Genomic DNA, 13659 nt, shown 5'->3' on the forward strand with positions numbered 1-13659 from the left:
AGGAGGGCCGTGGCGAAGGGTTAGGAGGGCGAGGGGTGTGAGGAGCAGCTGCCGTCCCTGTGTTTGTTGCTCGCAGAGCAGAGCAGGATGAAGGGCGCTGGGACACGCTCCGCTCTCGGCCATCGGCTCCGGGTTCGGGTGGTGCCACGCGGAGCCGCAGCTCGTCCAGCAGCACTCCCCGCCCCGCCCTCCATTGGCCCTCGGGAGGAGGGGGCGCCGGGCGCGTGGTGTGTCCCGCACGTCATATCAGCCGCCCGGCCGCCATTGGCCGCGCCGCCTCACCCCAGCGCTGGGCGGGCGGCCGGGGCTGAAGCGCGGCTCCCGCGCTCGGCGCTCGCAGCCGGCCCCGCCCTCGGCGCGGCGGGAGAGGAGGGGCGGCTCGGCGGCGGGCCGGGCGCTGCCGCCGGTAGGTCGGCGGCGGGTGACGTGACGGCGGCGGCCGGCGGTTATAAACCTTAACGCCGGGAGCGGGCGGCTAGCGCGGTGGCGGCCTGCGCCTTCCTTAGAGGCTGAGCTGAGCGGCTCTCTGCGGCTGTCACCCGCGTCGCAGGAGGAGGAGGCGGCGGCGGCGGCGGCGGCCGGGCCCATGCCCATGCCCCGGCTGGAGAGCGGCGCCTGGAGCTGCTCCTGCGCGGCCCGAGCGCGGCACTCGGCGCGGCCGGGAGAGACAGCCCCGAAGGCGGGCGCCATGCGGAGCTCGTCGCCCGGCGCGGGACGTGCGGCGCGGGCTTCTCCCGGCGATGTCGCCGCCGCCACGACGTGGAGGCAGCACCTGGTGCAGCGCAGCGTCGTGCTTTTCGTGGTGGGCGCCTTCATGGCGCTGGTGCTGAACCTGCTGCAGATCCAGCGCAACGTCACGCTGTTCCCCGACGAGGTCATCGCCACGCTCTTCTCCTCCGCCTGGTGGGTGCCGCCGTGCTGCGGGACAGCGGCAGGTGAGTGCCACGCCGTGTCCTCCCCCCGCCCCCATCCCCTCCATCCCTCGCCTCTATCGGATCGCGCAGCGCTGCCCGCAGCCGCCGCGGGGCTCCCCGCGCCCGCCCCGCCGCCGCCCCTCGAGCCGCCATTGGTCGCCGCCGAACTGGTGAGGCGCGGGCGGCGCTCCCCATTGGCTGCCGCCGCCAACAGGCCACGGGCCGGGCTGACAACAAGGAAGTCACGTGCGGGGCTGCGGGCGCGGGATGCGGGCGGCTCGGGGCGTCACTGCGCTGTATGTCGGCACTAGAAGTGCTTCGGCGATTCCTGAGTGTCTTGTTCATCATTTGGTGGTGCTGTCTTAATGCTGCTTGCACCCCTGGGAGTAGGAGTAGTACGCTTGTTCGAGCTGTGTACTGAATGTTGTCACAAGATAGATTTCTAGTAATCCTATCGTGCTTGCTGTCTCAAAGCGACAGTGCTGTGACTGGCATTGGGAAATGAAACTTAGTGTTATTTTCACTGCCCTGTGCCCTGCTATGTATCTTACAACTTCCCCGTGCAAAAGAATGTTTATTTTAGGAATCAAAGATCAAGGGGAGTGAAGTGTAGGAAGCACGTAATGTGACATTGCGTGCCTCATTTGAGCCTTCTGTCAATGCATAAAGTTGCTAGTAGAGACCAGTTCTGCTGTTCAGAGACATAGAACTAAGCTCATGCTAGCATGTCTTCTTCCTTCTGTCACCATTTCTCATTCTGAAAAGGCAGTATGAGGGTAAACCTCTGCCCGGCTAACAGGGTGGGGAGATACCTGTCATGGACCCATGGGTGGTAGCAGCTCCTTCCTGAAGTTCCACCTGGTTTCTGTTGGATACCAGAACTCGTGTGGTGTGGATTGGGAGCATAGGCTGAGTTAGCACCCAGCAGAAGAGGAAGCAGCTCTGCCAAGCAATTCTTCAGTCCACGTGGATAGTAATTCAGAGCCTGATTCACAGGCTGCAAACTAATAAAAGGAGATGTCCTGCGCACAAGCAGTGAAGATTCATTCTGTTCCTCACTGTAATTAAGCTCTTTGATTTTGCTTTCCTCCAATAAAGTAAGTGTTTACTGAGAGTGAGAAGTAATGCATGCTTATGGAAGAAAAAGAGCTTGAAGTGACATACCGTGATATCACAGTACGTATATCTCTGCTTTATGGGTTCAAACTGAACATTTCTATAAGAAGTCTGAGGCTTTTATTTTTTCATTTCTAATGAGAATATGAAGTCTTGTTAATTGTCTTTTCTTTGACAGCCTTACAGTGCTGTAATAGGTGCATCACTATTTATGAAGCTTAATCAAACACTTATTTGCCTAGCTAACATCTAATAGCATCTAAATAATGACTGTATAATGGTTAATTATAAGAAATCTTGCTTCTCTTGCAGCTGTTGTTGGCCTGCTGTATCCCTGCATTGACAGCCACCTTGGAGAACCACACAAGTTCAAAAGAGAGTGGGCGAGTGTGATGCGATGTATAGCAGTTTTTGTTGGCATTAATCATGCAAGTGCTGTATCCTTCACCTAGTTTTTGTTGATTGATGTGTTTGTTGTATCACCATAAACTAGGCTCTTGTACTCAATCTGAGATAGCTACAAAGGTGATGATAATGCTGTTGCCAGAGGACAACTTTGGACTGCAGTACAGTGCAATGGTTGCTCTAAGTTAACTTTGGTATAGTTATGGGGTTCTGGGATGGGGAAGAGCCAGACATCATTCTGTGTCTCGTATAACTGATTGCAACAGGATTAAAAATAACATGAGTTGATCTGTATGTTGCCTGTGTTTAATAGTTCTCACAGTTAACTAGTGAGATATATGAAGCTCTTCAGTAAGAATGTTGTTTCATGAATGATCATGATTTGAGCAGAAAACTTAAATTAGCAAGGAGTAGTGAGGTTACTTCAGATAAAAAAAAAATCCATAGAAGTTAAATGTATTACTATGTGATATGTTCCTTAGGTACTCAGTGTTACAGGAATTGATGTTTTTACACTTGTGCTCCAGTCAGTCAGCAAGAGGAGTAATTGCTCATCAAGTCTAAGAGCCAGGTTCTTAACATAGCGTACCTAGAAATGTGAAAGCAATTTCACTTTCCATTTGAATAGGATGTCAGCTGATTTGAAATGATTGTCCTTAACATATCTTTCCAGAAACTAGATTTTGCCAACAACATCCAGCTGTCCCTGACTCTGGCAGCCTTATCTCTGGGTCTTTGGTGGACATTTGATCGTTCAAGAAGTGGACTCGGACTTGGAATTACAATAGCATTTGTAGCAACTCTGATAACCCAGTTCCTTGTATATAATGGTGTTTATCAGTAAGTTATGCTTTAAAATAGTATTTCAACTCGAGTGCATGGGTTTTGGAAGCTACTTGTTAACATACTTGGCATGCTCTTATAATGAGGTATTTTCTATGTCTAAAGCAGGTAAATGTCATGTTCTAAATTATTAGATTGAACACTGAATGGGGAAAGAGGTAACCTTCAAACTGAACTGTTACTTCAGCATACATCTCAAGAAACTGAACTTCTCCTGACTTGGTCTGTCATTAACTTGCTCTCAGGAGAAAGAAATGCTAGACCTTGCTGACCAAGATATTGGCTTGAAAGACTTTAAGTTAACAGATTAAATTTGGTATCCCTGTTTCTTCTGTTTTTCTGTTTCTGGGGAGAGAATCTATAGAATCTATAGCATCTTGTTAGCAGTGCATAAGGAGATGATAATGCCTTGTCTCTAACTTATTTCTTCTTGTTTATTAGGTATACATCCCCAGATTTTCTTTACATCCGTTCTTGGCTTCCATGTATATTTTTCTCAGGAGGTGTGACTGTAGGAAACATAGGACGCCAGCTGGCTATGGTAATTACTATATAATTAGCATTTCCTTTAACAGTCCAAATAAATTCTGTCATTCATTGTCCAAGAACAAACTGTGCCTTTGAGGGTGTGACTCACCTATTGAGAGAGTAATAGGTGTCTTCACAAGAGCTGAAATGTAAATACAGCCTGTGTTGCTAGTAGAATAGAAATTGAGTGTCTTTTAGTGAAACTTTTTTCAGCAACAGCCTAAGTAAGAACTGAATCAGTGTAGCAGATCTGATCAGCATCTTAATTACTCCCTTTTTATCAGCAGTTTGACATAGTGTCTAAGGTAGCTAGAAACGTGAGAGACAGGCTTGCTCTAGTTAATCATGCACTAAAGCATTTTTCTTGTGTGAAGGATATGTCTTCATACAGCATTGAATTCCACCACTCTGGAATTAAATATGCTCTTTCTGGTCATTTTATACATGGTTCAAGTATCACTGCACAAATGGGATGATAGGTCTAAGTAGTTGTCTTACCTGCTAGGTTCTTAAGTAATTATTCCCTTGTAGTGTACTTACCATAAACCTGACTGTCAGCTTTCAGCCTGGTTGTTAAATTACACTGGATGGTAATAATTAATAGTGCATTGATCTTACTTGACTTTTGCTAAATAATTTCATTATTCTGGCAAATGTAATTCAAGTATTTCAGTTCTAAGGCTGTTATGCCTTAAGTGCCTTTCATTTTCACTGAGGAAATGGCCTTTGTAGACTTAGAAGTCACTAAAATACCATTCTCTGTTGTTTAGTAAAGGGAAAAGCCACCTTTTAGGACTGAACCACAAATGAGTAGATTAGTCTAAAGCTGGCTGCCCTGCCCTAAACAGGCCTTCAGTCCCTTCTGCTTGTCCTTTCTAACTCAACAGGCACTAGCATACCCCTGAAGTGAACAGTCAGAGCTTGTTCCTACAGGTGGACTGTATTGCAGACAAGGTGAGGGGGAAAAAGCCACATTGCTTGACCACCACTGTTTAGTTTATCTAATATTGATTCTCAGTTATGTTCAATTAAGTTGCCTCTTTTACATTGTACAAAAGTCTGGGTTTTTTTTTTGAAGTGGCAAATCTACTTCTGTTCTTAATAATATTGTTCTAAAAGTTATTTCCTGCAGGTTTGATCCCAACTTAGATTTCCCATGACCCTAGTCACAATCTTCAGCCAAAGAATTTCAGAATAAAAAAAATCCACACTACTCCCACTTCAAATTAAAGCAGTCAGCTCTGCTATAGTTCTGTATATCACAGTGGCATAGGCAGCATTTCCAGTTGCCATGCTTTTTAGATTGGAAAGAGAAGGAAACATCAAAGAAGATAAACTTTACATGATTAAATTTAGTTTCTTTTCTTTTTTTTCCTTTGCTGCTTTGTTCACCTTGCATCTCATCTGATTGTATTTGAAATCAGACTGACTTCTGCCTGCAGCTGCTCTGTCCAGCTTTCCCTCTTCCTTTTGAAGAAGGAGGGAAGCTGGCAATGCAAAGCATTCTGTTTCACTTATATGGAAGTGTTTTCTCACGTTTTCTGTTACCATTACTTAATCTGGAGAGAGTTTGAGAAGCCCAGCATCTTCACAGGAACACTTTTGGTGGTAGAACCTTAGAGAATACCACTTCTAAAATAGAGTAGCAGAACTCAGTGTGCTAGGTCCTTGTGTAGAAATGGCCTAAAAGCATCAGTCAGACTTCTCAGCTGCTCTGAGGGTGGCAAGAAGGTGCAATATTACCACTTTAAACCCAAAGGAAGAGTTACTTTAAGTATATTCCACTGTAGTCACTGAGCTGTTTGGCTGCATGTGGCTGTTGCAAATCAAAGAGTAGGTATGTGCTGCGTGTATGTAGAGTAACAGCACCTGTGGAAAGAATTTTAGTGGGGTAAAGCTGCCTTGCTTCTCTTGTCTGTCTTTTGTTGTTAAACAAACTGGGGAAATTGGAATGGTGCAACAGTGTTTTGAGGCTTGGTTTTGTTTTTTATTAACATTGAAATACAGTTCTAGTAACTGAAGAAGCCTAAGATGTGGGGCTGTGTTTATTCTACTTCATAAACTAATCAATATTAAGTTATAACTCTTGTACCTAAATCCTGCTTGGCTTGAATACATGGAAAATATGTGAGGAATTTATCACAATGTACTTTCTGTGCCTGGATGTCAATAACAAGTTCTAAAACTGGAGAAGGAGCTCCGTACAGCTCAGCTGTGCCATTCCACAGCTCCAGTCTGGTTATCCTTGTGAGAGCTCCTCCCATCCTGAATAATGCTGGCTGGGAGGGGCTTGCTGCTTTTCAGTCATTGAGGTTTTAAGTGAACTTAGGCACAGTAATGCAGTGCAAGATTAAACTTCAGCAAAGCTATTGTTAACAGAGACTTCCCCGCACTCCCCAGCTTGAGGATGAAACATACTTCTGACATCAAGCTAAGCAGTGAAGATGCTGCTACCATCATCTCTTGCTGCAACTTCTGACACCTGAACTTGCTCAGTCATTGCTCGTCAGCTCAGTTAAATGGATGACAACACATCATCTTGAGTTGTAACTGTTGTTGTCTGTCTGTTATGAACTGGAGTGGTATTTAGAGCACCCACCTCACCAGTGCCTATTGTTTGAACTGCAAACACATTCAGTACTTATTTTCTAAAATAGAAATAGCCATGAGAAAAAACTTGCCACAAGCTTTGCTTTAAGTAAAAGTTGGTTAAATGTCTTACACTGATGGTCTTTCTGGATTTCATAGTGGAACAGGAACTTGGGAGGAAATGAGCAAGTCTGCCTGATACCAGGGTTTGCTTGGAAAATCCAGTAGCTTTTGTTTTAAGACAGTTTGAAGGAAAGCCCTTAAAATTGAAACTAATGTCCAGTAAGTGCTTTGTGTTTCCCACTGAGAAATAAACTGATACAAGGAGGATTGCCAGTGAAGTCTTAATACGGACTCACTGATTTTTATCAGCTGAATGAATTGAGGCTGCACAGAATCACAGTGGCTTTTTTTTGTCCACAGTGAAGGAGCATGTCCTCACTGGGCTTTTACAAGAAATCAAATGTACTAGGTCATTGTCAGCCTAACTGAAGTTATTTGACTGTTCAGTCATTGAGAATGCTGCATAACATGGTAACATTTCATATGGTATTAAAATTTAACATACTTTGGTTATTTATTTTTTTTTAATATTTGTAGGGTATTCCAGAGAAACCTCACAATGACTAAATCCTCGAAGGAAAGAGCGTGGTGCCAGTGTGAAAGCAACGTTAAGAAGATGTGTTCCTGTTTTAAATTGAAGATTATTTAGAAAGAAATAATCTCTTTATGGGCTCACTGCACAAATGACTTGTGGAAAAAAAATTATTAATCCACTCTTAGAATAGCCGAGTGAAATTAACGGCTTATCTTGAAATCTTACCCTGATTTACTGCGTAAGCATTTGCATATGGCTGTTCTCTGGAAGAGTTTAACACCAAGTTGAATACAAGCATTCAGGCTAAGTGGCAGTTTTCCAAGTATTAGATTCCAGTGTAAGTTATTGAAGCAGCTGCCGTATTTTAAAGCCTTGAAACTGAAATTTAATTATGAGCTCCTGTATCAGTGCCCAAAGGAAGTAGATCGATGGTGCTTAACAATGATGAAGTATGGTTTAATAGGAATAGTATTTATCCAAATCTTTTAAGAATATAGGGTTATTTAAAAATAAGAGTGATCAGAACCGATTAAAGGCATTGCACTAATGCTTTCAGGAGCCTTATGAAGGAATCATGCCCTTACTTGTAATGCTGCATTAAGTTTGGCCTTGGTGGTGTCAGAGGGCTGAAAGACTCTAAGTCACCTGGTTTTGAATTTATAAATTACTTTAACATCGGTGAACACTGGAGACAATCTTGTTCCAAGGTGAACTTTATCAAGAAATTCTGAGAAGTTGATTACTTCAAAAGCTTAGTCAGACTTAAGCATATTTAGTTCCAGCCCTAATTCAATAAGATCTTAAGTGTGGATGAGTATTTCCAATTAAAATTAGGCGTATGTTTCAGTGTCTCACCAAAGTCAGTCTTCAGGTGCTTCATCTGTCTGGTGTCACTTGGAAGTACGTGCACTGCAGGTGCTTGTGGCTGTTGAGCACGTGCCCCCAGCTCTGTGAAAGATTGAGGTTTCCTCCCAGGCTGTGTGTGATCTTGCATCTGTTGGAGTCAGGGTTTTGACTGAAGAGCTTGGAAACAAAAGCAGGCCTAAAATGTGATTTAAAGTGTATGTGAAGAATAGTGAACAGCTTGTTTACTCAGATAAGAGATCACTGCTTATTTTTAATCACAACCCTATGGAACTTGCAATCTGTGATTGCCTTGTATAAAAAAGAAAAAGCAAAAACAAAAAAGTGCTTATGTCACTACATTAAACATTTGGTGTTTCTTAATACTTAGTTCTGTGAGCACAATGTATTTGTTTGATAGCTTAGACCACAGTGGACCTAAATAGCAAGTATTAGGTCTTAAAATCAAAGTGCAATGTACAGTAAAAATCTGAGCCTCATATTCTCTTCAATAGTGATCATTTCTTATGACAGATTAAAGAGAAAAGGGTTCTGAGTTCATTTCAATGCTGCATGGAGTCAAATGGAGCAATAATTTATTTAACTAGTTGTACCTTTCATCAAACCCAAATTTTTAGAAATACTCCAGTTTTGTGGTTATGGTGTACTTGTAAACTTTTATGCATTTGCCTTTTTGTACTCTACAATTTTTGTGTGTGTGTTCATTTCCAATCCTACATGGCTTCAGATATAAATAGAGGTGTATGTTAAGAGTGACCCATCCAAAAAGATGTTGAGGCAAAGTAGCAGTGTTCTGTTTTCACTCTTGGAAGGGACTGCTGTGGCTGCTGCTTGTGCTTTTTTTATTTTATAGGAGGAGTTTAGTACAAAGGCTGTATTACAAAACAGACTCCAATTCTAATCTTGCTTAGTGTAAGTCAAGTTATTTCACTGGCATAAGATCTTTCCATCCCTCCTCAAACAACTAAAACCCAAATAATCACATTTTGCAGGACAACCTGAAGAGATCATTTCCAAAAATACACTACCTGTGGGAAAGACAGTTCTGTAACCATCTTGAAAGACCATTTTCAAAACTATAAAACCAGGTGTAAGTAAAGATGACTGTGATATCTGCATACAATTGACTGATCACAAAGTATTTAAGACTTATTTGCGAGGACAAGCTAAATCTCTGTATTACAAATACCGTAGCCAAAAGTATAAGTCAAAAGTTCATTTCTTGCCAATACTTCTAAGTATCTGAACCAAAGTGATTTAAGTTTGGAAGTTGGAGGGGAATGAAGAAAATTTGCACTATTCTGAATTTGAACACTTAAATTCTCATTCTTACAAGTAAGTTTTCAGCAGTGTGTTTGGTTTTACACTTTTTTTACTATTAAAGTTTTATGATCAAGCCATGTTTGCCTTGGATTCTCTGTGCTCACATTATGCAGGAATCTTTCCTGAAAAGGACAGTTGTTATGGTTGCATAGCTAATATTCAGTCATGCATATATTCAGTGGTATTAAAAAATATTCTAAACTGAACATGGAAAGATTAACTTCTAGTAGGGTTTCCAGCCTGGGTTAATAAAGTTTAAGAACAAGTCTTGCTATTTTGACAAGGAAGTGGCACAAGTATGTGTTACTCAGGGAGGAGAACACTATCACCATTGTCTTCCAAGATGTCAGCGTTCATAATCTGAAACAAAATAGGGACAGTGCAGGGTAAACACACTGCTTCCTGGGGTGCTCGGTTATCTGCAGTGATGAACTGCTAAATGCTGTGTGAATGAAGAACGATAGAGGCTTGCATCTTTGAATGAAAACCCTTCAGTTTTACTGTACTTAAATACAGTATCTCAGGCTTCTAAAAGCTGCTGTGTTTTTAGTGGAAGCAGTAGAATGGCACTGTGAGCTATCTTCACCCACTTCAGTGAGGTGTTAGCTGAACTGACCATCCTTTGCTTGGAGCTTCTTAAGCTGCTTTGCCTCAGACAGCTTGCACTCTGCTCAACTTAAGTGTGCTCCATGCCAGCTCAGCAGCAGTTAACAGCTCCGGGCTGAGGATGGCCCCCGTCCTCCTGCTATATTGCTCCCCCTCAGACACTGCTCAGGTTTTGTCAGAAGGGGTTAAAAGGTAACACAGGAAGATGTGGCATACAGTCTGATCTTGGAGAGCTAGGACATCTTACTGATGGCCTTCTCCCAAGAGGGGGAAGGTGCATGAAGTAAAAGAAAAATAAAACCCCTATCAGTGTTCCCAGGAAGCATATGACCAGTGGACAGCATAGTTCCTGTGAACTCATTCTGTGGGTTATTCAGCCTTAAAGCATGGGGATTTGCAGGTGCTAAATTAGCCACAGGAGGGCCCATAGACTGTTCTCTGAATACAACAGGAACATATTGAGATGAATAATAAAATTAAGTCTCAGTAGCCTTCCTGCACATCAGAGTAGCTCCAAAATTCGTGAGAACAAAGTACTATATGCTGAACTAATTGAACAAAAACATGCCTCTAAAACAGAGATCATTAAGGACTCATCTTGGAAAGATTTGAGAGGTGTGTGTGACCACATCCCTTCAGATAAGCAGCCAGAGTAGTTTTTTAAAGGTGATGGAAATTTCTTCAGGTAACGAAGTACCATGAGTTTCCCCACACCAATGTTGTAATCCTTTCCCTGACCCTAAATCCTACTGTGATGTTCTATCTTCAGAGGTTACACACACAGGTTATGATGACATTAATAATGAGAGGCAAGGACTGCAGTTTTACTGCATAACTGTATGTTAAGAAAGCCCGTAGGCTGTGATGGTGCTGCTAGCCCAGGCTTACTAACTTCTAAAGAGAACTCAGAGTAGATATGATCGTTTGTATAAATCCCACGTTACAACCCAAGAAGTCCTAAAGGGTCAGAGCTGATGTGAGTTCTGCCTAGTGAAGTTTTCATCCAGCTGTAAATGTTTGCTGTTACAGCAAGCCATGTCTGCCTAATGGATAGTTTCAGAGTGCTGTTATGTTAAACATTAGACGAGTGCTGCAGAAATCACACCAACTTGCAGTGTTTCATATACTGATTAAAACACCTGTTACAAATCAGCATTTTCATACAGAAATCGAACACCCATCCTTTTTCCCCTGAGCCAGCCTGACACAGCTTGGGGCTGAGCAGGGGAGGCCACCTCCAGGAATGCTCCATGCTTCCCATTCCCAGTGACTTGGTACAGGGTAACGGGGAGGATGGAGGGCAGGAAAGAGGTTTCTTCACCCTTTCTCTCAAGCTCAGCACCAGATAGAAGAGCATACGTTCCTGTGCTGCAGGATCTGGCCAAAGATTACATGGGCTGATTACCACCATCACAGGAGCTGACATCACAGCGTCAGCTAAAGTGCTTTGGTTAGCAAAAGCTAACCAACTTTACAGGGTGCATGGTCACATATCCCAACAATGTACATTTCTGCATGAACATCTCAGCAGGCCATTACAGGGTTTAGCAAGGGCCCTTTGGGGACAAGGAAAGATTCCTAAACCTTGGGCATGGACACAGAGGAGATGTTGCATTAAGAACTGAGATCACTTAGGAGCAGAAGATAGATCACTGGAAGAGGACACTCCTTTTGTGAGAGCAAGACGGTTACTGAAACTCGAGGAGTAACAAACAAGTAGCTTCCTTCTTGTCTGCCACTAGTGTGTCTGAAAGTTTTTCAACAACCAGCACAAACAAGGAAACATTACAAAAAAAAAAAAGGGAAAATGAATGCTCACCCATCTCCAAGAATCTAGGCTCACAGGAAAAAACTCCAAAGGAGGGATCTCCAACAAGAGACCCTTCCTCAGTGGCAGTCAGCCCTTAAATGAGATCTAAGAGCAGTGCAGCCTGGCTCCACTCCTCTGGTCACACAGGTGAATTTCCTTCACCTGTGCTCCCAGGGCTGACCAGATCTTTCCTTCAGGTGCTCAGTCAGTGGTTCAGGCCATGAGTCAGCAGTCTCCATACATCTATTTGTTAACATACTGAAATATTTTGGTTTGACTCTGATTGTTGTAAAAGGGTCTGAGTGGCCTACTACTACTGATAGTGACAGTATTTAACAGGATCACCAGTCCTTGTGATTTTACTCTGTTTTTATCAGATTTTTTGTTTCATCAGGGCAGATCCTGAGGTCTTCTGCTTCATTTATATTTTGCCTTTCTTCAACTGGGTTGGAAGTCCTACAGTGGTACAAGTTAGTCCTTAACAGAAACTTAAAAATACAACCTGTGGAATAGTAATTCTCCTGGTGGGACTCAGCTGAGAAACACAGACATCTACGATAACTTTTCACAGCCCAAGTGATTGAAGGCATTCCAGTGAAGCTGAAAATTTGGCACAGGAGACACATACCCTCCCAGAGCAGCAGCTGAACGCTACACAGAGAATGTGAGATGTCCAAGATGGTATGAGGGTCAAGTTTTGAATCCTACCATCACATCATGTCAGGGTATCCTGAAGCCAGCAATACACAAATATCCATGCATCATCACTCCTTCCACCAGGAGCCAGGTAAGTGAAGTCTGAGCACTGAGCTATGAGGCTGATAAAGTGAGCAGCCTCACACAGGAGATCCCACCAGATCCGTGGTGGGACTTGGGGAAAGAACAGCTGCATTTGCCTGCCTGCTCCTTGGGCATGCTCCACCTGCTTAATTGAAGGCAGGTCCAAATGAGCCATCTGTTGACCTGGTTGAGGAATCAGAGTTTCCTATTAATTTAAAGATATTTTTACATATTATTAAAGATCTGGAAGGAAAGGAGAGATGGGTAAAAAATGAAGGTAAGAAGCTTTGCCTTAGAGGCACAGGTAATATCTGTAACAGATGCTCCACTTGGTGCCTAAACTAATTGTTAAATGAGTCACCCTGGCAAAAGAAGAACTAACAAAGGGAAGAGTGAACATCTGGAAAATAATATGAAATGAAAGAATTTTCATATTTTGGAACTCCTTGCTGTGTGGGAACTGCTTTGGGAGAGGGCTCTAATTGCTTGTCTGAGAGAACGAGAAGTGAGCCCATTCCCAAGCTGCAGCCAGTGCTCATCGCATGTTCCTGTCTGCAATCCCAATGCCACAGCAATGATGCAGGCCCTAACCTGCAAGGGCTGGGATGTGCTCATCATCCCCTGCACCTCAGCAGGCAGTGAGGTGGACCTGTAAGGCCAAAGGACGTGGGTCCAGGTCAGGAGAAGCTGGACTGAGTGCTTGATGGCACTATCAAACAAGGTTATTTGGGTGACGCGTGTCTTGGTTCTGAGGAACTCTTGCTAGGGTTCATTCTATGCTCTGTGTGCTTGGGGTAACCTTGGCCATGGTCATGAGATGGGATTGCAGAGCATCTGCCACCTGCTTTGTGCCTGAGACACAGTGGCTCTTTGTTTGGGCATAGGAAGCTGAATGCATTCTTTTGGAGAAGCAGCTAATGGTTCTCCCACCTTTCCTCCATTTGATCTTCTTACCCTCTGGTTACTTTTCCCTTTCTTTCAGTCTTCTCTCTCTCTCTTTCTTCCCCAGAAACCTACATACAGTTCAGTGCAGCCAGACATGAGCCCATCTCAGAGTAACCAGATGCTGGCCCATCTTGGAGCAGCCAGATGTCCACCCAGCTGTGTACAGCCACAGGTGCCTCCAGCCCTGGGGCTGACCTCTGCACACAGCTGGGAACTGGGCAGGGTGACCAGGGCATGTGGTTCTTCCCAATTTCCTTCTAGGACATCCATGCACTGGAACCAGTTCTGCCAGCAGGGAATTCAGAAGGCCTGAACAGACCTCACATTGGGATTTGTCC

At 43.9% G+C, this 13659-nt stretch overlaps 1 protein-coding gene across 1 annotated transcript; it reads left to right on the top strand.

Annotated features, from left to right (window-relative positions):
- Window positions 1-429: 429 nt before the first annotated feature.
- INSIG1 (insulin induced gene 1) lies at window positions 430-9257 on the top strand. The gene is made up of 5 exons (XM_065745005.1): window positions 430-935; window positions 2343-2467; window positions 3109-3275; window positions 3720-3819; window positions 6996-9257. The coding sequence occupies exons 1-5, from the start codon at window positions 587-589 to the stop codon at window positions 7023-7025; spliced, it is 771 nt and encodes a 256-aa protein (XP_065601077.1). The 5' UTR covers window positions 430-586; the 3' UTR covers window positions 7026-9257.
- The last annotated feature ends 4402 nt before the right edge of the window (window positions 9258-13659 follow it).

The sequence above is a fragment of the Cyrtonyx montezumae genome, unplaced genomic scaffold, assembly GCF_038088225.1.
Source record: "Cyrtonyx montezumae isolate F1298 unplaced genomic scaffold, pur_monq_1.0 scaffold_32, whole genome shotgun sequence".
NCBI lineage: Eukaryota > Metazoa > Chordata > Aves > Galliformes > Odontophoridae > Cyrtonyx > Cyrtonyx montezumae.